Here is a 25,860-nt window from a genome sequence, read left to right as displayed (position 1 = left end):
TATTGTAACACAAATAGGAAAATACAGACAAACAGTAAAGGTAACATACCTAATAAAAACCTTATGAAGATGGGGGGGAGGGGATCACACGAGGAAGACATCACGTCCGGACCAGAGGGAGTGATATGGCGCTGCAAGGGAGGCGATTGAGCAAATAATGGGGAACAAAGGAATCTACGTCAAATCGACATCACCTGTAGGATAAAAAATAACATTTTAAAATGTTAATCAGTAAAAAAAAAAATTGATAATTATACTGAAACAAGAAGACTCATCAACATCAAAAATAGCATAGTAAATTCCGAAAAGCAACAACTAAGCTTAGCAACAAAGAGCAGTCACTTTGTAGATACTGAGGGAGCGAAGTCCATAACATCAGCTCTACAGGGCATAAGGAAGTCCCACAAACGAGAAGGATCCTCACAAGTCATTGTTTTATTATTGTGAGTGGCTTTGAAAAAACATGGTGAAAAAGACCAAACTGGGCTCCTATCAAGCGAAGGGCAGGTCTCCTGCTCAGAAAGTCTCTTCTTCTGTCTGCCGTAGCTTTGGCATAGATTTGAGAGAAATATAGGGCATTACCAGACCAGGTGATTTTTTTAAGGCGACGCACAGCCGAGATAACTTGCATTAAATCTGTTTACTCTAAGAGCTAGAGAATGACTCCGCTTGGTCTCTTAGAGGGTGTAGCAGCCGAAGGAGGGTGATCCAATCTGTGAGCTCTTTTGATGTTAAGTTGCGAATTCTCTAGTAACTGTAGGATCTGAAGTAAAAAAAGATTTGAAAAAATAAATAACATCCGCCCCTTTCATGCCTTCAGGGAGACCTTAAATGCGTGGCTTATTTAATCTATTTCGATTTTCGAGGTCATTGAATTGTCTCTGCAGCGAAGAGACTTTTATCTGTAAGAAATGAGAGATGTGTCATTAAGGTGTGAAATTTGTTGTTCCGCCGAAGACAGACGCTCTTCCATGAGTAACCAACACTCAGTTAGAGTTTGCAGTTTAGCATTAGTATCCTCAATAAAAGGGCATAGAGCCTGATTTCTTTCAGTAAAAGGTCAAGTGAGGCTGCAGGAGCAGTTTTGGGAGGTGAGGGTGGGTCTTTCTTGAGCGGCTTAACTTGCAATGTATTGGCTTGAGCTTGAGATGACCCTGAAGGTGAGATATGCGAAGAGGTCATGTTCGAACCTGCACTTGTGGTAAGGTTTTCCAATTCGGTGGAGACAGTTGAGGGTGGCAAATAGCTTTGAATGTTTCCTACCAAAGACTGAGTTGTAGTAAGGAGAACGCTAGACCTGCCCATGTAATAAAGTCACACAAAAAATAATAACAACACGAATCCAGTATGAGGAAATTAATAGCCTTTCACAAATATGTCGACATCTGATGCAGCATAAGAGATTTCAACGACAAGCATGCCATTCGAGAAAAAAGGAAAAGAAAAATCAGAGCATAAAATAAGTCTACATTTTTATCAGAAAGCAAGAAACCTGTTAATGTTGACACAGTAGTCCAGTTCAGGCAGCAACTTGGTAAAGAACATAAATGTTCTTTTAAACCTTGTTCCAAAGCCCTTGAAATAAAGAAACAATCCTTGCAGGAGACAATGCTTTTAAGAAAATAGTAGACTCCAATGTAGCCACTTCCTTTAAAAAATAAAAACTGCCTTCTAGGGAGAAGCTACCATAACATTTCCTCAGAGGACATGATGGTTCCTTTCATAGTTAAAATGGCGGCCAACTCAGGGAGAGAGACAAGTCACTTCAAACTTGACTTGTGGGGCTACCCGTGACTTAAAAGACACATAAAAAGCAACCGCCGTGTATACCCTCTCAAAAACGGACCATACAGTGGGAAATTCAGCAGGGGAGCCGTCGTCGCACTGCAGACATCCGAGCCGACCTCCGTAGCCTCACCAATACGTGGCCATCTTCACTGCGAGGTAAGCCACCCTTAAAATGCTTTTTAACCATTCCAAAATTGCTGCCCATGCATGCTCATGAACACGCATTCACAGTGATCATCTTGTAACGGGCATTAGCTATATTTTACCTAATGCCATTCATATCTGGTTGTCATGTATTTGTGCGCATCTATAGCAGCCATTGTTGAATAGGATGTGTTGAATATAACAAAATACTTTCAAAGATGGCCGCTACAGAGGCATATGAACATTCTGGGATTACACGGAGGTAAAATATTTGAGGTTTCACATTCACTAATTAGCATAGTGATGAGATCACAGGAAAATACTTCACACGGCCTTTGACTCGATTAAATCGAAGTAATTGTCATCACATAATACATGTCTTATATCAGGAGAGATTACTGTGTGGCAACTAACCCAGAAGTGATCATAATAAATATTATGTTGTAAAATGACGAATTGGTGTGAACAAAGACCAGAACAAGCTCAACAGGTTATCTCTTCATCATGAAACATACAACTGACAATAAAGAAATAACTGTGTAGGGATCTGTAGCAAATGCTTTTTAAGGGGGATTTTATGAAACCTGTGTTATTATATACAAGGCAGTTTTCTTGCATGCAAAATTCCACAGATTCTGACCAATAAAATGCAGAGTTGAGGATGATCAACAAAGGGGCTTACCCAAAGTTGAATGTGTATGATCTTTTAAAAAAAATCTTTTTTGGTTAAGACATGAATTTTGGTTGACATCTGTAGCTGTCTCTACCCAGAGCTAAACAGAGAACATAAATAATTATCTTAGTGAGTGCCCAGCCTTACACATGTCTTAAGTGGTGTGTAAGTGAATACGTTATTTTCTCTTCCAGTATGCAAGCAAGGATCAGGAGGTAGAAGGAAAAAAGAGATACGAAGCTCAAAAACTTGAACGTCTGGAAACAAAACAGAGAAATGGGGACATTATTTTGCCTGTAATCAATCCAGGTAAGCATCGTCTTTGAACGTGAGTTTCTTTGAAAGATTGACTATGTTTTCAAGTGTTCAACAACCCTGGTGGTCTAAATGTCCTCAATACTTTAGGGTCTTTTCTAGGGACCCTTTACGCCAATCTCAGAGAGAGACAGCCTTCTTGAGGTCTCTATTTAGGACAGCAGGCAAAATGTCAGTTCCAACGGAGCCTGCAGCTTTTCTCCAAGGTAGCACAGCACATATGGCCGGGATGCCCTTCACCCCCTCCCAACACAATCCCCAAGCATGGGAAGTCGGACGCAGTTCTGAACTTTTGGAAGGCGGGAGGGAGTCACCCTCCCGGCCGTATTTATTAAAATATGAAACAAAATTGAAAACATTAAATAAAAGTTTCATAATCATGTACAATTTTCATTTATACATTTCGATGAAGACATGTTCTTTGGCTAACCTTAACAAAACTCTAATACAAAGGTTTCCTAGCTGAGTCTAACATCCTGCAAATGCATACATTCTAAATTAAAATTGTACATCCTAGCATTAAGGGCCAACGGCAAGGTCTTAACCGGTGTCAGATCCCTACTACCAAAAACTCTCGCCCTCACGGTGTGAGTGGCGGCCGCGCAGAGGACTGTACCCTCCTTGCCAACTCTAATTTCCCTTGTCTTGTTGGGGGCCCCCCTTTCCGCTCGACGCCATCTTAAAGGTCGTCCGAGCTCCCGTGTGAGGTATCGGAAGGAAGGACAGCGTGGACTGCCCCCCCCATCCCCACACTCTCTATCATATCCGCCGTCGCGGATAACCGGGCCCCGGGAAATTCGTAGGAGGGGCATATAGCCGCCTCCTCCCCTGGAAGGGGCCTATGGCCGTCTCCCCTTAGGCGACCCATCCTTAGTGGGTGCCGCCTCCCAGTGGGAGGGGCCAATGGCCGCCTCCCCCCGGGCGCTCCCATCCATAGTGGGTGGCGCCCCCCTCTAGGGACCTTGAAATTACTGCTCAGCGATCATGACCTTACCGCCCGACCAAAATAAATACGACATTTGTTCACCTACTAAGGAAGAAAATATCAGCATGTCTAACTGTATCAACAACTTTTTACTCCTAAAAAGAAAAACAGTATCATACAGACAGAAGTCACATCCTCAATCTAGACCAGAGGTCTTCAATCTGTGGGGCGCGACCCCCAGGGGGGTCGTGGAGTCCTGCGAAGGGGGTCCCACATTTTGTTAGAGCGTGCAGTTCCTTTGCCTTAGTGGCGTCGGGCTAATTGAGGGTGCTCACGGTGGAGGCCTAATTCACACAGAGGTGTGAAAAAACATCCAAGCCTCATTAACAAGTAATGTGAAGTACTCGGGCTTGGGCTTTGGTGTGTCTCTGAAGCTGTTTCAGCCAGCCGCACATACACAAGGGGGGGGCGAGGTGGGGTGGCTGGGGGAGTCACACAATTCGCATATTGGCCCCAGGCATCTTTGTTTTTCTTTTCAGCGCCGCCATATGCAGACTTTCTGTGCCGTCTGACCCGGCCCTTAGAGTGTTGAAGGGGGAGAGGGGGTCATGGTCGAGAGTGTTGGTATGCCTTCCTAAACCCCCACAGATTACTTACCTCCGATTGCTGTAAAAAAAAAAAACGCTTCGCAGCTCTTGCCCTCCGATCCCATAAGTTTCAGGAACAGGGGCACAATGTCCATTCTACCGATCCCGGGCTTTTTACGGTAAGCAGAACGCTTCTTGTGACGTGTACTGTTGAACACGGGAGACAACCCAACCCTGCGACAGGATGTTACCAGCCAGCAGCAACAATTTGGTAGGGAAGAGTGATAAATGTGCAGCTGGCAGACCCCAGCTAAGTTTTTCAGAGATCGAAAAACTCCTGTCATTAATTTAGGTAATGCATATTCATTGCAAAACTGAAATACCAAACTTGTGTAACATTTTTTTTACAACAAAATTCATTTCTAATTTACAGAGGAAAAAGATATATACAGGCTGACACTGAGATAAGACAGCTGTTTTTTGGTATAGATGACCATCTGAATTGTATTAAATATGAAAGGAGTGGATGGATGAAGGGTGGATGGATGAAGGATGGATGTATGGATGAAAGAGTGGACGGATGAAGGATGGATGGAAGGAAGGATGAAAGGGTGGATGGATGTATGGATGGATAAAAGGTTGCATGAATGATGCATGAATGGATGTGTGAAAAGGTGGGGAGATGAATGATAGGTGGGTGGATGGATGAAAGGGTGGGTGGATGAAGGATGGATGTATGGATGAAAGGGTGGATGGATGTATGGATGGAAGGATGAAAGGGTGGATGGATGAAGGATGGATGTATGGATGAAAGAGTGGACGGATGAAGGATGGATGGAAGGAAGGATGAAAGGGTGGATGGATGTATGGATGGATAAAAGGTTGCATGAATGATGCATGGATGGATGTGTGAAAAGGTGGGGAGATGAATGATATGTGGGTGGATGGATGAAAGGGTGGGTGGATGAAGGATGGATATATGGATGAAAGGGTGGATGGATGGATGGATGGATGGATGGAAGGATGAAAGGGTGGGTGGATGGATGAAGGATGGAAGGATGAAAGTGTGGATGGATGAAGGATGGATGGATGTGTGAAAAGGTGGGGAGATGAATGATAGGTGGGTGGATGGATGACAGGGTGGGTGGTTGAAGGATGGATGTATGGATGAAAGGGTGGATGGATGTATGGATGGAAGGATGAAAGGGTGGATGGATGAAGGATGGATGTATGGATGGAAGGATGAAAGGGTGGATGGATGAATGTGTGAAAAGGTGGGTGGATGAATGATGGGTGGATGGATGGAAGGGTGGATGGATGTATGGATGGAAGGATGAAAGGGTGGACGGATGAAGGATGGATGGATAGAAGGATGAAAGGGTGGATGGATGAAGGATGGATGTATGGATGGATGGATAAACGGTTGCATGGATGAATGATGCATGGATGGATGTGTGGAAAGGTGGGGGATGAATGATGGGTGGATGGATAAAAGGGTAGATGGATGAATGATGGATTTATGGATGGAAGGATAAAAGGGTTAATGGATGAAGGATGGATGGATCAAAGGGTGGATGGATGAAGTATAGATGTATGGATAAAAGGTTGCATGGATGGATGTGTGGAATGGTGGGAGATGAATGATGGGTGGATGGATGGATGAAAGGGTGGGTGGATGAAGAATGGATGTATGGATGGATAAAAGGTTGCATGAATGATGCATGGATGGATGTGTGAAAAGGTGGGGAGATGAATGATAGGTGGATGGATGGATGAAAGGGTGGGTGGATGAAGGATGGATGTATGGATGAAAGGGTGGATGGATATATGGATGGAAGGATGAAAGGGTGGACGGATGAAGGCTGGATGTATGGATGTATGGATGAAAGGGTGGATGGATGAAGTATGGATGGAAGGATGAAAGGGTAGATGGATGAAGGATAGATGGATGGATGTGTGAAAGTGTGGGTGGATGAATGATGATGGATGGATGTGATGGGGTCTAACAGGTGCATTTATGGTTGTCAAAAGTTGATGATGAGGAGTACCAGTTTCTAGAATTTTTTTTCGAAAGGGGGTCCTTACGCCTATAAAGGTTTTACAAGGGGGTCTCGGCATCAACAAGTTTGAAGACCTCTGATCTAGACATTCATTTACTTCTATACGGAGGAAAAAAGGGGCCTATCAGAGCAAAAAACTTTATTGCAAAACCAAACATTGCTATAAGGGGCTGGTGGGTGGGTCAAAATTGCTCCTTGTTCCGTCGAGGGCTCACGAGCAACGAGTGGGTGCAGCCTTCCAACCACTGGAACAAGAGGACGCTTCTTCGGATTCCCGCTCTATTTATTCTTCTTCGGGAGGGCGTGTACCCTCCTCCGGTACGCCTACCGGGCGTGGCCATCGGTGTAGATGTCTAGGACAACCCCTCCTGGGCGGGAAAAGGCGCGCCCCGGCTACGCCGCTTCGGGCATACCAGCCGAGACACGCCCCCCGCCCAAAATGGTTTCCCGGGAGGATCGGGGCACCCAACCATACGTTCGGGGGGACCGAGTGGTCGCCCCTTTCCATATGGCCGGGATGCCCGTCACCCCCTCCCAACACAATCCCCAAGGATGGGAAGTCGGACGCAGTTCTGAACTTTTGGAAGGCGGGAGGGAGTCACCCTCCCGGCCGTATTTATTAAAATATGAAACAAAATTGAAAACATTAAATAAAAGTTTCATAATCATGTACAATTTTCATTTATACATTTCGATGAAGACATGTTCTTTGGCTAACCTTAACAAAACTCTAATACAAAGGTTTCCTAGCCGAGTCTAACATCCTGCAAATGCATACATTCTAAATTAAAATTGTACATCCTAGCATTAAGGGCCAACGGCAAGGTCTTAACCGGTGTCAGATCCCTACTACCAAAAACTCTCGCCCTCACGGTGTGAGTGGCGGCCGCGCAGTGGACTGTACCCTCCTTGCCAACTCTAATTTCCCTTGTCTTGTTGGGGGGCCCCCCTTTCCGCTCGACGCCATCTTAAAGGTCGTCCGAGCTCCCGTGTGAGGAATCTGTAGGAAGGACAGCGTGGACTCCCCCCCCCCCCCCCATCCCCACACTCTCTATCATATCCGCCGTCGCGGATAACCGGGCCCCGGGAAATTCGTAGGAAGGGCATATAGCCGCCTCCTCCCCTGGAAGGGGCCTATGGCCGTCTCCCCTTAGGCGACCCATCCTTAGTGGGTGCCGCCTCCCAGTGGGAGGGGCCAATGGCCGCCTCCCCCTGGGCGCTCCCATCCATAGTGGGTGGCGCCCCCCTCTAGGGACCTTGAAATTACTGCTCACCGATCATGACCTTACCGCCACAGGCCGGATAGTTGACCGGCTATCCGGCCCCCCCAAACTCCTCCTAAAGGTCATGCGTCCTCAAACCCCTTAGCCATGCTATGAAGTCTCCTATGAGTAAAACATTCCCCTCCCGGGACAGGTGAACCCCATCATTCAGATACATGTGATCACCCCGAATACACCCATGTGGAATGCAATGCAACTGCACAGAGCGAAACAATCTACCAATTTTGTTGTTAACCTTCTTCACCGAATGGTTCAGTGCTGACACTGAAAGGCCCCCCCGCCATACCTTCCTGGGAATCATGTGGGACCAGGCAATCGTGCACCCCGGGATTCTTTTTGCCAACCAGCTAACGGTAGACAAAACTTGCTCGAGTAATACCCGTCTACCCAGTGTCACCAAGTCATTGCCCCCCAGGTGTACTATGACTACAGATGGCGGTGACCTCTGCCGCCCTAAGAGACCCTCAACAAAAGATTCGAATTGGTCAATACAGAGCCCGCCCCTTCCGTGGAAGGCCACTCTGTACCCGTATTCCCCAGCTGCGCGAGTCGCCTCAACTGCTTTGAATACGTCCCCGGCCCGCTTCACGTATGAGTGGCCCACGACCCAAACCACTCTCTCCTCAGACGGTGATCCATGACCGCTGGTCCGCTGGTACTGGGTCGACTGCAAATTCCGCCCCGCATGATATGCTCGCGAAACTGTAAATCAAACAGAAGACAAGAAGCGTGAGTGCATGTCACTTGACTTCACAACATGTGCAATCGCACATACCTTTTGAAGCAATTGGAGGACCATCGTCCCAACTGTTTCACTTCCTCTGCACTCTGACCCCTGGCTGTAGCCTCTGTAGCAGCCCCTATCCTAAAGGAGTGGGTCCCAAAATCGCACGGGTCCATGCCCGCCGCAGCGATTGTCAGTGCAAGCACCCTCTGGAACTGAAACCTCGTCAGTGGGGTGCCATCGATGTGCCTCAGCAAACTCCCCCCCTCATATATCCGCCCTCAGTGCCAAGTATTCCTCTATACACATTATCGGGCACGTGGGGGACCCTCGCACGCGCTGGACAACCACACTGCTTCCCATAGCTCCCTGGTCAGTCTTGGACCTAGCTATCGAGACTACCATCGAATCACCCCTAATTAAGATGTGATCCCTGCACAAGCCTCCCTCCACATCATTCTTATTCCTTGCGACCAGTTCGCTCACCCGCATAGCGCCATGGAATGCTAATGCGAAAGCTGCCCGGAACAGAACTGCCTCGAATTGGGAGGAGCATGTCGTGACTAGTCTCGCCATGAGTAGGGACAATTTTTCTAAGCCAATCGGGCGCCTTATGTCTTGCTTGCGACCCTCGAGGCGCTGCCAGCCGCGAAGGGCCTTTTTCGCCAAAAAGGAACCTGTTGGGTCTTTAATGCCATGTACCTGCGCCATGAATGAGATGGCCGCCCTGTGTCTATTGGCCGATGCCGCTGATCGGCCTTCCCTGTGCATTGCTACCAGGAACCCTAGGAAGGAATCCTCCTGACCCCAGTTCTGATTCCCTGCCGGACCTAAAAATGCTCAATAGGAACGAAACGCTCCTTCGTATGCCTTCCTCTTCCTGGGGGCTAAGCTTGCTGCCACGAGGTCTTGTAATCCGGGGCACCGATTAGCCAGAGTGCTTCGGGGAATGGTGCCGCCGCTAGGTCCGCTGTAGGTAGATAACCCCTGAACGCCTGCATATGTGAACGAGAGAGTGCATCAGCCGCATGATTCAGTACACCTGGCACATGTTTCGCCCTGAACTGTACATTCAGTCTCATGCAAAGCAGCACAACTTCCTTCAACAATCTCAAGATCCATTTGCAGCGTGCTGCCTGATTGTTAATGCATTCGACGACAGTCATATTATCCGACCAAAATACCACAGAGCGGTCTCTGAACTCGTCCGGCCATGCCATCAGAGCAACAAAATTAGGGAATAGCTCAAGGAACCCTATGTTACCTGTGAGACCACTGGTGTGCCACCACGTCGGCCATGTTTGCGCCGACCATCGATTACCAAAGATGGCGCCAAATCCCACGCTCCCCGCTGAGTCAGTCCACAAGCCTAGCTCGTCCGAAGACGCTGGCGGCTTGTTCCACACTACTCGACCGTTGAAGTCCGCTAGAAATGCCAACCAAATGCGCATATCCTGGCGAACCTCTGCCGACAGTCTCGTGCGGTGGTGTCCTTCCTTGAGACCAACCATAGCTTGTGCAATAGAGCGTGAAAAGGGGCGGGCCATTGGTATCACTCTCAAGGCAAAGTTAAGCTGACCCACTGTTTGCTGTAACTGGTGCAGGGTCACTTTCTCCTTACTAAGGCAAAGTTCTAGGGAAGCCCTAAATTTAGCTACCTTTCCTACTGGCAAACGGAAACATCCCTCCACAGAATCGAGCTCAATTCCCAGAAACTCGAGTGAAGTAGATGGTCCAACCGTCTTACCTGATGCCAATGGCACTCCGAACACCCGCATGAGGATGCAAAAGTCCTGTAGCGCCTGCGCACATTTCGAGTCGCCGGCTGCTCCCAAGAACAGGAAGTCGTCTAGATAATGCATAACATGCCTATGCCCTGTAGCCTCGGTAAATGCCCACTCTAAAAAACAGTTGAATTTTTCGAAATAGGCACAAGAAATGGAGCAACCCATCGGCATGCATTTATCCATGTAGTAACTCCCTTGGAATGCAAATCCTAGCAAACGCTGATCCTGTGGGTGTACCGGGAGCAACCGGAACGCTGATTCGATATCCGATTTTGCCATCAGCGCCCCGGGCCCAGGCGATTTAACATGGTGACGGCATCATCGAATGATGCGTACCGCACCAAACACACTTCTGGGTCAATAGCATTGTTTACCGAGAAACCCCTTGGAGCAGACAAATTATGGATCAGCCTAAACTCCCCCGGGTCCTTCTTGGGGACCACCCCCAACGGGGAAGAGATGAAACCTGCCACTGGCGGGTGCTGAAAAGGCCCAGCCACTCGGCCTAGGCTTACTTCCTTAGCAAGTTTTCTCTCCACCACACTAGCATTCTGTTGCGCTGATAGCTGGTTTTTACAAAAAGGTTCCCCACGAAAATCCCCTGCCGGAATGTGGAAGCCATATAAGAATCCCTTCCTCAACACCCCAGCAGAGACATAATCAGGGCATTTGTTTAACCAAGGAGTCATAGCCATGCGATCAACGGGAGTAGGCAGTTGTACACAACGATCCACCTCAGTCCTGCTTGGACCCTTCTTTACCTCCCGACCCGCTATTTTTCGATCTGCATGAACTCTCCGGGTGTGAGGAATTCCCACAACCCGCACACGCATGCTTAAACCTACATGTACCTTGCGGTCTGTTACAGTTGCCTCTATTGAAGCCCCAACAGACCCCCGCTTTCCACCATTCCCGCCGGTTTTCGGCTGGTGATCACCACCGGTGCCTGCTCGAAAGGGCACCGCGGGTTTTTGGCGGGAAACCCCCGACCCATTCCCACCTGGCGAGGATGTCCCTGCCGTCCCAGGCAGGAGCTGCTTATGCCAAGAAATTGAATCGAGGCAATCCCATGTCAGAGAGGAATCATACTCTTTCGCTTTACGAAATTTCATATCGTAACCTTTCCATTCGTACCCCTCATACATTTCATAAAAATCCATTATACGTGCCTGATAACAAGACAGTTCGGTCAATACCTCGGGCTTACGTTCACCAATAATCGCAGTAAACATTGCAAAGGCCTTCGCCCAATTCGTTATCGTCTCTTCCACCCTGAACTCCGCCATCTTGGCGCGCCAGATGCTCGGGTGCCACAAACCTTTCTGCGTTTTAGCATATTCCATCTCGCGATGGTCAGTCAACAACGAAAACATATTGACATACTTGTCTGCCCATATCAATTCTTTCGTGGCCATCGGGATATGTTGAACCACCCTCTCCCGCCTTGAGGGCAATGAGCCCTCCCCCGCCACTGGCAAAGCGAGCTTACCCGGTTCAGTCGTTGTTCCCGCCGTTTTCTCGCGACCAGCTGCCGGTCCTTCCGGTGCCACCTGTGGGGAAACAAGAGGGAGATTCGCCTTCGCGGCATCTCGCGACTGCCGCAACTGCTGAATTAGTAATTTGGCCTCCTCGGCCGTGTCGCCGGGCGCCGTAGCACCCCCTGCCTTCTTATTGAGCCAGGCGGCCAACTGGGTGGCCAATTCAGGAGGCATATCCTCATCATTAGCGGGCGTAATCACAACCGGAATCGGTTGTCCCGCGTCTGGGGTTGGTACTGGGTCATCAGCTGGTATGGCAGGGGTGAACGGGGGCACCGCAGGGACAGGAACCTCCCCTGTAACCGCCCTTCTCTTGACCCGTTTCCCTCTACCCTCGGGGACGACTCCCGGCAATGCCGGGCCTATTACCTTCTTCGGGTTACCAGGCTTGTTCAATGCGGCCAGTTGCTTCTTGACGCCCGCCAAATCACGACCAAGCGCTGGAACTTGTCCCATGCTTCGTTCCATTCTCGTCATTCTGTTCACCAACATGCGAAGCATCTTGTCTGTCTCGGAACCCTTTCCTGCCTTCTTGCCGGACATGGCTTCGATTATTCACTCAGAGTCGATCAACACAGTCCTGGATCCTTCGCTGTAAAACCACTGAAAGAGAAACACAAGAATTACAAGTTCTCAAAATTGCTCCTTGTTCCGTCAAGGGCTCACGAGCAACGAGTGGGTGCAGCCTTCCAACCACAGGAACAAGAGGACGCTTCTTCAGATTCCCGCTCTATTTATTCTTCTTCGGGAGGGCGTGTACCCTCCTCCGGTACGCCTACCGGGCGTGGCCATCGGTGTAGGTGTCTAGGACAACCCCTCCTGGGCGGGAAAAGGCGCGCCCCGGCTACGCCGCTTCGGGCATACCAGCCGAGACACGCCCCCCGCCCAAAATGGTTTCCCGGGAGGATCGGGGCACCCAACCATACGTTCGGGGGGACCGAGTGGTCGCCCCTTTCCACTCTGTTTCTTGAAATCTTCAACTCCCTTGCAGCTTTTAGGATGCAGATCAACAGTGGTGGCATCCTTGGAAAGACCTTGTACTGTCTTCATGTGGTGTGGCACAAAGCTAGCATTCCTGGTGGTCTTTCAGAGTCCAAGATATAGGCTGAGCAGGTCCAGTCCTCAGTTCTTTTTGAGACATCAATTGTCTAAAACAGCAGTCTCCTTATGTGGTTCCCATTGACTTCTTTGGGTCAAACAGCACTCTGATTTTTAAGTGGTGGAAGCCCCAGATATTAAATGTAACGCAGCAGCGGTTGATGAAAATCCTGAACCTATCCAGGCATAGCTTCCATGATGTTGATCCCATACATTTCATCAGTTACTCTAACATGTGAGCAAAACTATTCTAGATAGCATTGTTCTAGATGTGTTTCATAGTGGAGGAAGTCTATCTCAGTTGTCTGAGCTCCCCAAATGCCTCTCTTTTAAAATGATCTTTACCTCCTTTCCCCAGATTGATTGTTTACCACTACCCTGAGAGAGAAGAGCCCATGAGTGTATGGCAAGACCTGCTTCAAAGGACAGACCCGGCAATGAAACTTCTTATAGTTCCTCTCTGCCTTTCTGTAGGTTGATGATCTCAACCTTCCTCCGTCTTTTCACACTTCTCCGATGAGTATAGGCTGTTGATTTCTAAGAGTATGATGTCATACAGTTATCCTTGGAATCTTGTCTTGCTACTAGGTATCCCATAACCCAAGGCAGTTGCACCAGAAGGACTGTTGGCCTCCAGACAAAGGACTTTCTGATAGTGTTTCACACCTTTCTTGAACAGAGCTGCTGTCTGGGTGTAATGGTAGTTTATTTACAGTCATTGTGGTTGGTGGAAGTGTGGCAGAACTAACATAGGGACTAACAAGGCCTAGATAGATTTGAGCATTTCTTTTCTTTAAAATAGTAATCTTTGTTATATTTGTACTAAAACTCTAAGTTTACCTTGCATTACATATTTTATACTGAGTAAAGGCCTTCAAGTTGGAAATTCTAGCTAGTCCCTAAGCCAAATTTACAGTTATGGGTTTAAAGCAAGCTAATGTATATCAACGGAAAAGCTGCTTTCAGCATGTGTTTCCAATATTACATTTAAAATTCTGTTTCTGAAGTATCATACAGGCTAACTGACGATTCATGCTTTACTTGCAAACTTCGAGGAACCTTTTCTAGGTGACTTATTTAATGCTGGAAGTAATTTTTGAACATTTAAAATAAAGGAGGCTGCTTATAACGCAGGTATTTAGGGCTGTTTGGCAGCTGTGCTGCCACTTATGCAGTTTCTAAGCAATCTTATGGTGGTCGTTCATAATAGCCGAATATGCAAATTGGAGGTTTCTAACTACAGTTATAACCCTGTTTTAGTTGTAGAGCCCATTCATTCGAAGTGCTTAGAAGATTCCTGATGCCCCAAGGACCAAATGTGTCAGCAGTAGATGAATAAAAGCAAAACTTCAAAGCAAAATGCAAAGCAATGCATTTTCATGGACTGTGCTATACCTTTTGAATTTGTTTCTCGTATCTACAATAACCCAGAGCACCTCTAAGAATGCAGACATATATGTTGAATTCCTCTTGCCTCAGTAATGTTGGTATTCTAATTCTGAATATGACTTGTGAGGGAGTAATAAAAAGGATAGCTGGTCAATCCATAACATGTACAAATGGAATTAATTGATAGGATTGTTGTAGCGCAAAAATGCTGCAACAATTCCGAGATTGCTGTAAAATTGCAATGTGTTCTGGGATCATTTTCCAATTAAAAATAAGCCATCAAATACACCATCTCGTAGTCACTTTGAAAAATATTAGGTCTTTTGGTAGTTAACTCTTTGCAGAAAACAAACTGATTGAAACATGTTGTGATGGTATAGTCAAGACCACTAGGTCTCGGATCTGTGATAAGCACCCTGCAACAAATCTTCTGGGACTGGAGTTACAATAGTAATTTATCTAAACCAGAATATTGGTGGGAGTGATTAGCATCGTTTTGAATTGAATATTTCAGCCATAAGCACTAAGGTGTCTAAAAAGTCAACATTTGAGCAATAAGATTCAGTCAAAACATTTCTATCATAAGCGATGTTGACCATTACTTTCACCTGAAACACATTTGAATTAGTAACTCATTTGATGGAGGTGAGGAATCTGAAGCAGCTGAAACGTGGCTTTCTGATAAAGAAGATGAAGCAACACCAAACCTCATGTGTTCCCTTGTGGGAGTTTTCTTTCACAATGTCTCCATCAGATTCTCATTTCTAGCAATTGGATAGGAGCTTAGCCAACCTTCTGTAGTGCATATACATTCAGCCTCCATCGTGCTGTTGCTGAAGGCCGTTGAGCGGGTTTTATCACAGGTTTAGCGGTCTCCTTCCTTACCAGGACCAGCTCCTTCCCATAGAATAGGTGATTTAATCCATATATTTTGTAGGAGAACAGGCACCATTTTGGATGACAACAGAGCAGTTCGCATTGAGAATAACATTTCTTCTCAATAAATATAATAAGAGTCCCCAACTGTTCACAGATGTTGGTCCACCAGAGATTTTGGCAAGCACTTCTCACCTGATTCTCAGCCAACAGGGCCACTTTCACTTGTTAGAGGTACTGATATCTTATAGGGGTACTTTTACCCCCCTTATTGTGTGATTGGGTTACTCCATATCAAGGGGCCACCGCTTTTCCCATATTCTGCTTTTCTTTCATCAAACATTGTTAACAGCTGCAGTTAGTCCACTTTTTTCAAATAAAGGAAAAATGGATTACTGCTCCCAGAATGCATCGATTTTTTTTTATGAAAGCCAAATTGCAGGAAGCGTGATGCAGTGTCAGCTGTCATCCTATATCTCTTGTCACTATTGATACCTGAGTCCTATTAACACTATATTGAGGAAGGGCCTCCCTGTATTGCACCAGAGTACTAGGTTCCCACCTGGTCAACCTTCTGGGGAAGTAAATGCTTAAGGAAGGCTCTCCTCACCCTAACCTCTACTGTCAAAGGTCCCCTCCTTTATATTGGGCCCTTACGATTTCGCAAGCTGTCTGGTTATCTGGCATGTGAACATTATTAACAGGTATTCTTATGATACAACAATTGTGCACATTGTAAAGTCTTAAACCAGATGAAAGGCTGAGATGTCACAGCATGAGTTAACTTGGGACTTGCGATTTAAGAAGAAATAATATTGCTCTTTTCACTGGTAATAACAAAGGGTAATACAAACTAATTCCCTGTACTCAGACTTGTTGCAAATAGTTGACAAGCAAACTGCTACTGTAGTAACATTTACCAATGGGAAGCTGTGATTGATTGCAAGTTTACCAACCAATACTAACTTCTCTCAAAAATTCAGCGTCTGAGCGGGAGTCAGTCACACCTGACTCCCTCTCAGACGCTCCCTTTCATTGGAGCGGTTCTGGACATCGTGCAGTTTCAGGCCTATCCTCCTGAACGGCGAGTCCAGGATATTCAGGCTATGATATTGATTTGTCAGCTTCTATCCTGAATTTCGGTGAGAATGACTCTGAGGCTGTTGGGCCTCATGGCCTCCTGCATCCTGCTAGTGAACCATGCCAGATGGCACATGCATGCTCTGCAGTGGGACCTGAAGTTCCAATGGAAATCTCAACAACCTAGTTCAGATATCGGAGAGCAACGCAAACGACCTGCAGTGGTGGCTGACAAACCGTGATTGGGTCAGAGGCAGAACCCTCTCCCTTCCCCACCCAAATCTCACAATAGGACGCGTCCCATCTGGGATGGGGTGGATATCTGGGAGAGCAGAGGACTCTGTTCTCCGGCTGAAGCCAAGCTCCAGATCAACTTGCTGGAGCTTCGTGCGATCCGGTTGGCACTTGAAGCCTTTTCACCATCTCTCAAGGGAAGGCTAGTTCAGATGGTCACAGACAACACTACATCAAGTGGTACTGCAACAAACAGGGCAGAGTTTGGTCGTGGACCCTTTATCAAGAAGCCCTGCATCTCTCGACTTGGCTGAAACAACAGGGCATTTCCCTGGTGGTTCAACATCTGGCCAGTTCTCTTAATGCCAAAGTGGACAAACTCAGCCCCCGGTGCCTTGCGGATCACGAGTGGCACCTCCTTCAGAGGAGGTGTACGGTCTCTTTCTACAGTGGGGAGAGCCTTGGATAGATTTATTCGCCTTCGAAGAGCACGTGCAATGTCAGCGGTTTTGTGATTTGGAGTTTCCAAGGAAGCACTCGTTCTGCAATCCTTTTCGTTGCAAGGGGAGCACAGTCTTCCTATATGCCTTTCCACACATACCACTCCTGCCCAAAGTGCTCAAGAAGATCAGGAGCGACCGCGCACAAGTCATCACTGTGGCTCCAGACTGGGCACAGAGACTCCGGTATCTCAAGCTTTTGCAAATGAGCATAGATCCTCCGGTCAGGCTGCCTCTTCAGGAGGATCTTCTGTTGCAGCAGCAGGGGAGGGTCCTCTATCCGAACCTGCCCATTTTCTGCCTCCTTGCGTGGAGATTTAGCAGCAACAGCTTTTAACCTTCCTGCCGAAGTCTCTGAGGTTATTCTGGAAGCTAGGCACCCCGCCACAAATTTGGTACACGCCTGCTGATAGCAACTGCTTTGTAAATACTGAACAGAATGGTTGTTTGCCCCTTTGTCTGCTTCCCTGTCAGATGTCTTTCTATTTATTCTCTCTTTAGCCCAGCTCTGCTCTGGACACTCGGAAGGGCTACCTTTCAGCCCTGTCGACATTTCTTCGGCACTAGGGCCTCTTTTCTGCCAAAGGTAGTAACACCTTTCCATTTTGCTCAATCTGTTACTCTGCCCACTTTCTATGCACCTCTATATCCTTCCAAGGAATAAGATCGTCTCAACTGTCTTGCTCCAAAAAGTGCGTTATCGTTCTACCTTGATCGTACAAGAGAGTCCCGGGTGGAAGACCAACTCTTCTCAGGGTACCTTGGGGCAAAGAAGGTGCAAGCAGTTCAGAAGAGGATAATTTCATGCTGGGTCACCCTCTGCATAAAATATACTACGCCTTGGTGAAGAAACGACCTAGTGAAGGACCTAGGGCCCGCTCTACCAGGGCGAAAGCAGCCACCACGGCTCTCCAGTGTGGTGTCTCGGCTTCGAAGTGGCCACATGGACATTTCTGTACACTTTTGCCAGACACTACTGCCTGGATTCTCAGGTCCTCAGGGAGGGCCTCTTTGGCCACTGTCTTGCAGGATTTCTTGTTTGAAGCTTTTCTGCACTCCCTCCTACAGGGATGGCATTGCTTGGGTATCTGTTCAAAGGTAAGGAATATGCGGCTAGATGCATCTATCAGATGGCAGTTCGGGCTGGACTGTTCCCATGAGGCACAGGGTCAGACTGATTTGCATATGGCCATGTCTGAACTGTGGTGGCAGAGTGGGCTAAAGAACGGTGATGGATTAAACCCAGATCTGTTGACTGGGTGTGAGTGTTTGATTGGTTCAGATGCTCCGTCCATCACCACCCCCTTTTGTACCGCTTTGTTCGCCATAAGTTGGCAGGGTATGCTCAGACGTGAGTCCCTTGCTCACTTTGCCACTGGATTCAAGCAAGCCTGGCTGAAGACGGCTGTAATGCCAGAAACCGGTCCTAGGAAGCTTGAATCCGGTCCAGGGAAGGCATGGCTTGGCAGTTCGGGTTGGACTGTTCCCATGAGGCACAGGGTCAGACTGATTTGCATATGGCCATGTCTGAACTGGGGTGGCAGAGTGGGCTAAAGAACAGTGATGGATTAAACCCAGATCTGTTGACTGGGTGTGAGTGTTTGATTGGTTCAGATGCTCCGTCCATCACCACCCCCTTTTGTTCCGCTTTGTTCGCCATAAGTTGGCAGGGCATGCTCAGGCGTGAGTCCTTTGCTCACTTTGCCACTGGATTTAAGCAAGCCTGGCTGAAGACGGCTTTAATGCCAGAAACCGGTCCTAGGAAGCTTGAATCCGGTCCAGGGAAGGCATGGCTTGGCAGTTCGGGCTGGACTGTTCCCATGAGGCACAGGGTCAGACTGATTTGCATATGGCCATGTCTGAACTGGGGCGGCAGTGTGGGCTAAAGAACGGTGATGGATTAAACCCAGATCTGTTGACTGGGTGTGAGTGTTTGAATGGTTCAGATGCTCCGTCCATCACCACCCCCTTTTGTACTGCCCTCCTACAGGGATGGCATTGCTTGGGTATCTGTTCAAAGGTAAGGAATATGCGGCTAGATGCCTTTATTGGATGGACAAGTTATATTCGGTAACACCTTATCTGATAGAGACATGATCTAGCCGCCGGTTCTTTACCGACCCACCCATCCTCCCTGCACTACGGATTGGTTTAGTGTCAGGACTGTTCCCCTTCAGGACCCTAGTTTTTTTTGGCACACCATAGTCAGTTACTTCATGGCTCCTCGCTTCTGGCGTGGAAAGTCGTGAAATGTACTGACATCAGCGCTCCGGCGTGGCGTCTATATTGACGACACGGTCGTCATGATAACGATGAATCCAACGCCTATGACGTCACGTGGAGGCGACCGAAGTCCCCTATTTGTGTGCAGGGGTACTGCTATCAAATATCTTTCTTATACAGCGTGACGCCTGGAAGTTCAAAGGCAAGCAATATGTGGAAGGATCATGACTCTACCAAATACGGCATTACCGCAGGTAAGTTACTTGTCCTTTACACTCATAAATTAGGCTTCATCGACTAAATTCAGGATGGAGGTACATGTAAATCAACATTTTTCAGTAGCTTTACACTTTAAAAAAGGGAATTGCCAAAAGTAATGAAGTTACTCAAAAGCATAAGAGTAAACTTTCACATGTAGATTTATTCACATGTACGTTTACCCTTGTGAATAGCCTGCTTGATTTTTGAGCTATGTTGTATAGATTTCATTTCCCTAAAAAGGGGGATTAATTTCTATGACCTTCCTGAGTAGTTTGCGACTTCACAGCCTGAAAGTAAATTGTCATACGTTTAAATCCTCTCTTGGAGGGAAGCAGATTGTAATTTTAAAAGTTAAAATTAATTACATTAAAATTCAATTTTAGGTAATATATTCAACTTCCAATCAGGTGTTTAAAAAGATGAGTGTGAGTGAATCAAAGAACTTCTGAGTACAAGAACTAGCACTACCAAGTTCTTTTTTCTGTATTTTTCTTTTTTTTAATGTATGTTTATTAATTCATTAACAGTGAAATCACAGTACAGCATTATAATTAAACTCAGATGTACATTATCAAACCCCAGAGCACAGTTGGATACAATTGTTACAGGCATATCACCCCCAGCACTTACTCTCTGTACATATCCAATTTTGCTTACATCAGCAACACTCACTTCCATCCTATTCATCCTCTGAGACCTCCCCATCTTGATCGTTTGGTGGTTCACATATGTCCCCTCTGAATTTGTTCCATGCCCCCCAGACTTTACCCCACTTCCGGGGATACCCTCTATTGACAAACACCATTCTTTCAGCCACTATGTCTTTACACCATTGGGCCAATGTCGGAAGCTTCGACGAACCCCAGTTTTGTGCGATATTATGCTTGGCAAAAATAATCCCCAATGTGGCCCAATCCTGTGCCTGATGAGTAAGGTAGTTAGGCTCACAAACGTTCAACATTCAGCGTCTGGGCTCCGGTATTAGCAAGACATTCTCTGTTTGGGAAATCGTTCTCATCACTTTGACCCAGAATTCATAATTTTAGGGCACTGCCATATGGTGTGTTGCTTTCTTAAACATACAGTCTGTTAACAATCTGTCTTCCAGAGGAGATGCCTCCGGGACATCCGTGCCTGGGGGCAATGCCTTTGTCAGTGCGTGTTTTATCTGTAGGTACCTAAAAGTTTCGGAGGAGGATAATTTATAGGTCCGCTGAAGACACTCAACGTGATAACATCCCCTTTACTCCACATATTCCCCACTGTAGATATGCCTATATCATCCCACTTATCAAAGCCCCTACTATTCCTGAGCTTACCCAGTCTCTTTGTGTCCCATAGAGGTGTCATTTGAGTTAGAACTCCCTGCCAACCAAGTTTGGTCTGCGCTTTGTGCCAAATGGAGATTGTATGCTTCACCGGTCCCACCGGTGTTGCTTACCTCCCCCGCTCATATAGGGCAGCCAGCATACCATTTGTTCCCAGTGCTGATCTGTCCGCCTTAAAGGCAGGGTCTGTCTGTGGGGCATGGATCCACTGGTTGATGACTTTCAATTGCGCTGCCCAATAGTATAACTGTATGTCAGGGAACGCAATACCACCATCGTACCATCCCCAAACTAACTTGGATTGCGCTATACGCGCCGGTTTGTTTCCCCACAATAAGCTGGAGACCTGGGCTGCGATCGCCCTAAAATAGCTCGGCGGGACCGTAAATGGTGTGTTTTCCAGCATATATAAAACTCTAGGGAGGGCCATCATTTTGTAAAGTGCTGCCTTACCTAATAACTTTAACGGTAGGGTTCCCCATTGCGTTGCATCTCTTTTCAGGCGGTCCAACGGGTGTTGGAGATTGCGTTTTAAAAAGTTATCAGGGTTGGTTGATACATATATACCCAAGTATTTAAAGAACAGGATAGAGATTTGAAGTGGGCAGTCCAAGGGGAGCTGCGGCGGGGGCCACGCAAGACGTATAAAACTGACTTGGACCAATTTATGGTGTATCCCGACGCCCTCCCAAAGATTTCACAGATGTTGAGGAGAACTAGTATTGAACATTTAGGGGAGGTGAGATATAATAGCACATCGTCCGCGTATAGGGAGATGCGATTTTCCCACCCAAGACCTCTTATCATGGGGTCCCATCTGATCCACGTCGCCAGAGGTTCCAGCACCAGGGAAAAGAGTAGTGGTGACAAGGGGCACCCCTATCTCGTACCACGCGTCAGGGGGAAGTCATCTGAAATGTGTCCTTTAGCAAAAACATGGGCCACCGGCTCAGTGTAGAGGAGACTGACCCAGGCACAGAAAATATGCCCAAAGCCCAGATGCTGGAGTACAGAGAACAGAAAGGGCCATTCGACCATATCTAAGGCCATCCTGGCGTCCAGAGACAAAATGACTGCAGGTTCTTGTATGCAGGGGGCGTGGGCTAGTACTCTTTGCAGGCGTCTCAAGTTGAGAGCCGTACTTCTGCCGGGCATTAAACCGGATTGGTCAGGATGGATCAGGGTTGTTAAATGCGGTGTGAGCCTAGTCGCTAGTAGCTTAGCAAGAATTGTTGCCTCTGCATTAATCAGAGATATAGGGCGATATGAGTTAGTGTCTTCAGCTGGTTTGCCTGGTTTCGGTATTGCCACTATGGTAGCCATACGCTGTTCTAGTGGAAGCTCGCCCAATTGCAGGCTTTCGTTAAACATGCGCAGCTAATGTGGGGTAATGGTCCCTGCCGTCTTTTTGTAAGGTTCTATGGGTATCTCATTGGGCCCTACTGCTTTGCCAGACTATAGTGAACTAATTGCTCCCAGTATTTCCTCCACCGTGAGTTCCGCTTCGAGATCAAGCGCCGCCTCAGGGGTAAGCTTGGGCATGTTAATGTGTTTTATGTAACTAAGAGCCTCCTCTTGTGTCATAGTTGAGGTGGACGTGCATACCTTTCTGAAGTGGTGAGCTAGTGTGTGGACTATCCTCTGCTGGTCCGCAGTAAGCTCATTCCCTTCTGTAGAGATCTGCGCTATCCATCTAGTACCTCGCTGTGAGAAGTTGGCCTGATATATAGTGCTCTCTATTCTAGTGATCACTTTGTACCTTCCAAACAACCCTTATTGATAATTGGTTGTAAGTCAACCTTATAGACCAGCTATCCTAGTAGCATGGACAAGAGCAGTCTTTAGGCTAAACTCTAGAGGGCGCGTTAAGCGAGCTGTTTTACCATCACATATACCCCTTGAACACCAAGTGAAAGGACACCACACAAGTTGTTATAAAAATAAAGTGTATTTATTAATAACAAGACTACCCTGAACTCTTTATGAGTCAGGGAGCTAAGCACAATGCAAAACTCTTAAGAAAATACTGTAAGTTGCACAAATAACACAAATGCCCGAGGGGCTCGAAAAACCATATACTCTAAAAGTGGAATGCGAAATACTAGCAGGTAAGTAACACGATCCAGAGGCTTCAGGACCGCTAGGACTACCTTACTGAACCCTTAGGTTAGGAGCAGGGGGCCTAAGGAACCCGGGTGCAGAGTGTGAACTCTTACGCGGGATGCGGGACAAAGTCTATGAATGCTAACAATTCTAAAGTTACTGTTTCCGGACGAATCCGACTAGGTAGACTAAAAACGAAAAAGGATCTGGACACTAGGATAGTGAACCTGTGCTGGAGCACCGAAATGCTCGGGTTACCTAGCCCAGGGGCTGCGGCTGCATAGGGTTCAAATGACGTCCGGAATCCTCGTTGTAGTCTATGGAGCCTGAAAGAAGATATTGCTGGCAGGCGACCTTTGAAGATGTTCGGTGTGATCCAAGGCTGGATCAGTGAAGAAGACGACCTAAAAGCAGAGGGGACTCAGTTCTCAATCACTAGCCAGTGATTGTGTGGGTACCAGGATGGCACCGGATGAAGTCACCGCGATCAGGTGAGTGGGTGACTCTGGACTCTGCAGCTACACGGACCAGGGGGCGTTGTCGGCGACCAGGCTGGAGGTGCGAGCTGTCACACGATGGTGTCTGCTGTCGGTGATGCTGGATCCAGGATTGGAGCAACAAGCCTTGGCAAAGGCAAGCCCACGCGGTCGAATCAAAATGGCGTCTGGAGTGGACCAGGAGGGTCCAGGGCACTTCTTGTTGAACAAGGAGCAAGGGCCAGTCTAGAGGACCTAGACCAGCGGTGAAAACGTCGTGGTACGTCGTCAGGAGGGCCACTAGCCGACGGGCAAGTGACCAGACAACGTGGCAAACAGCAAGGCAGCAGAAGGGCCCCACGCAGATCTCGTGGACGCTGGGGGGCTGGACTTCGGTGCTGGAGCTGCTCAGGGTTGGGGCTTCTCAAACCCCAGTGCACCCACTCGAGGATCCCTCGGCGGTCGTGCTGGTTAAGCGTCGTGCAGGTCTTGAAGATAGCCGGTCCCACGGGTCTCGTCGCACCCACGAATCTCAGCTGGGCTGATGATGCAGGTAGAGGTCAGAGATGGCAGGGAATCCGGGTCTCGTCAATGGACGTGCAGCAAACCGCAAGCGCTTAGATGGTGCCTGCTGGTGCAGGGTGGCTACTCCTTAGCCACAAGGGAGAGTCTTCAGAGAATGACAAGAGTTCCTTTCGTGGAAAGTAGTTCAAGTTTCAAGATTATCCAATTTGGGAAGGGTGCCCACTCCTACCTTTATTCTAAGAAAAGGGGCTGGCAGGTGACTAGGTCCTGCCCATGGGTGGGAGCAGGAGGGGGGTGGTTACACCTCTCTCCTTTGTCCGGTCTCTCCCCAGCTCAGGGGCTGGTGTGTCCCTGGAACTGGTTTGAGCCGGCATATGACAGTGAGCACCGGGGTGCCACTTGCAGTCACCTTCCTCTCTGCCCTGCCTACCTGGGATACACAAAATCCTGTCTGGGATGGTGCTGGCACCGCCCCTGACAGGAAACCCTTTGTCCAGGCCTCCCTCGCTGGAAGGACTCCCAGCAGCAGGAGGTCAGACTCGTGTCTCAGTGGCAGCATCCATTTTGTGGAGCTGAGGCTGTGTTTAACTTTAACCGGGGTTACAGCTACCAACATGTCCTCTCCCTCTAGAGGGGTGGAAGGCTACCCTCGTCACTAGAACTGGCGAGGGGGTAGTATTCCAAAGCGTATGACACCTTACACGACATGTTTAGATAATGTCAGACCAAAGTTACCATAACCGCGAGGATTATAAGGCACTTAAAAGTATATGGTCTGACGCTATCATGGAAACGGCTAAGGGATAGATCCCGAAGGCCGCAGACAGGCTCAGCTCATGCCAGAGCACCATCTCACACGATTCCAAGCACTCTGCCTTCAGGATTGTTAAGGCCTGCCATAGGAGTGACTGATAGGAGATCTGTGTGCCCATTTTAGGTTTAGATATAGGTATACTATATCTAAAGCAAGGGTGATTACACCACCTTGCCCCAGCTGTCATGCAGTCAGTTGTGTCAGATTTGGATGGCCAGCCAGGGGTGGCATAATACATGCTGCAGCCCCTGGTAGGCCCTGGGTACACCTAGGCCCTGGGTACCTAAGGTACACTGTACAGGGACTGATAAGGTGACTCAGTATCCAATTGGGTATGCACCTAAGGTACATGGAATCTATTTTACAGAGAGAGCAGTGGGCCTGGGGTACTGAATAGCAGGGCCCCAGGTCAACTAAGTCGAAAAACCAGCAAAACACCAGGCAAAAAGTTGGGGGCAACCATAGTCAGATATCCACCTTCCTACACTCGCTCCCTTTTGTCAAGCCATGCAAGGAGTTTTCCCGCCTTATCGCCTGTCTCATATATCTTGTGTTGCACTGCCGTTAACCGCTGTTGGGCTAAACCCCGGTGGTGTTCCCTATAGTGTTGTTGTTTCAGGCGCAAGGTTTGGGACGTGGCGGGTGTTGGATTGGTAGTATGTTGTGTCTCTACACTGTGCAATTCCAATTCTAGGTCCTGCAGCTCTTGCTGTTTTTCCATTTTATGCCCTGTGATAGATGCGATGGCCTTCCCCTCGCAGTACCGTCTTGTAAGCCTCCCATAAGGTGACAGGGGAGTCTACCGATGCAACATTCTCACAAAAGTAATGTTTAGTTGCTCTAGTGAGTGCCTTTTTGATTTTGGGGACCTGTAGGTACCCAGGATATATCGGGTATATACGCCTTCGCGCCTTGTGGTGGTACGTGTATTGCAAAAGTATTGGGGAATGATCGGAGATGCCTCTAGGTTTAATCTCAACGCTTTCAACATTGTTCAGGCAGTCTACTGAAGCCAAAAAATAATCTATTCTCATCAGGCTATTATGTACCCCAGAGTGGAAGGTATACTGTTGCGCTGCCGGATGGTGCCAGCGCCATACATCTGTCAGTCCAAGGGCGTCCAGAAACC

General features: G+C 47.8%; 1 protein-coding gene across 2 annotated transcripts in view; it reads left to right on the top strand.

Moving 5' to 3' along the window:
* Nucleotides 1–25,860, top strand: part of ACOT7 (acyl-CoA thioesterase 7) — a 1,079,233-nt gene that overhangs the window by 466,017 nt on the left and 587,356 nt on the right. For both annotated transcript variants that reach the window (XM_086921579.1, XM_086921580.1), the window contains exon 5: nucleotides 2,800–2,914. In XM_086921579.1, the coding sequence (XP_086777705.1) occupies nucleotides 2,800–2,914 (115 nt within the window). The remainder of the gene's footprint in view (nucleotides 1–2,799; nucleotides 2,915–25,860) is intronic.

This window comes from Lissotriton vulgaris, chromosome 5 (assembly GCF_964263255.1).
Source record: "Lissotriton vulgaris chromosome 5, aLisVul1.2, whole genome shotgun sequence".
Taxonomy (NCBI): Eukaryota; Metazoa; Chordata; class Amphibia; order Caudata; family Salamandridae; genus Lissotriton; species Lissotriton vulgaris.
The sequence above is the reverse complement of the archived record's forward strand: the minus strand, read 5'-3'. Positions and strand labels throughout refer to the sequence as shown.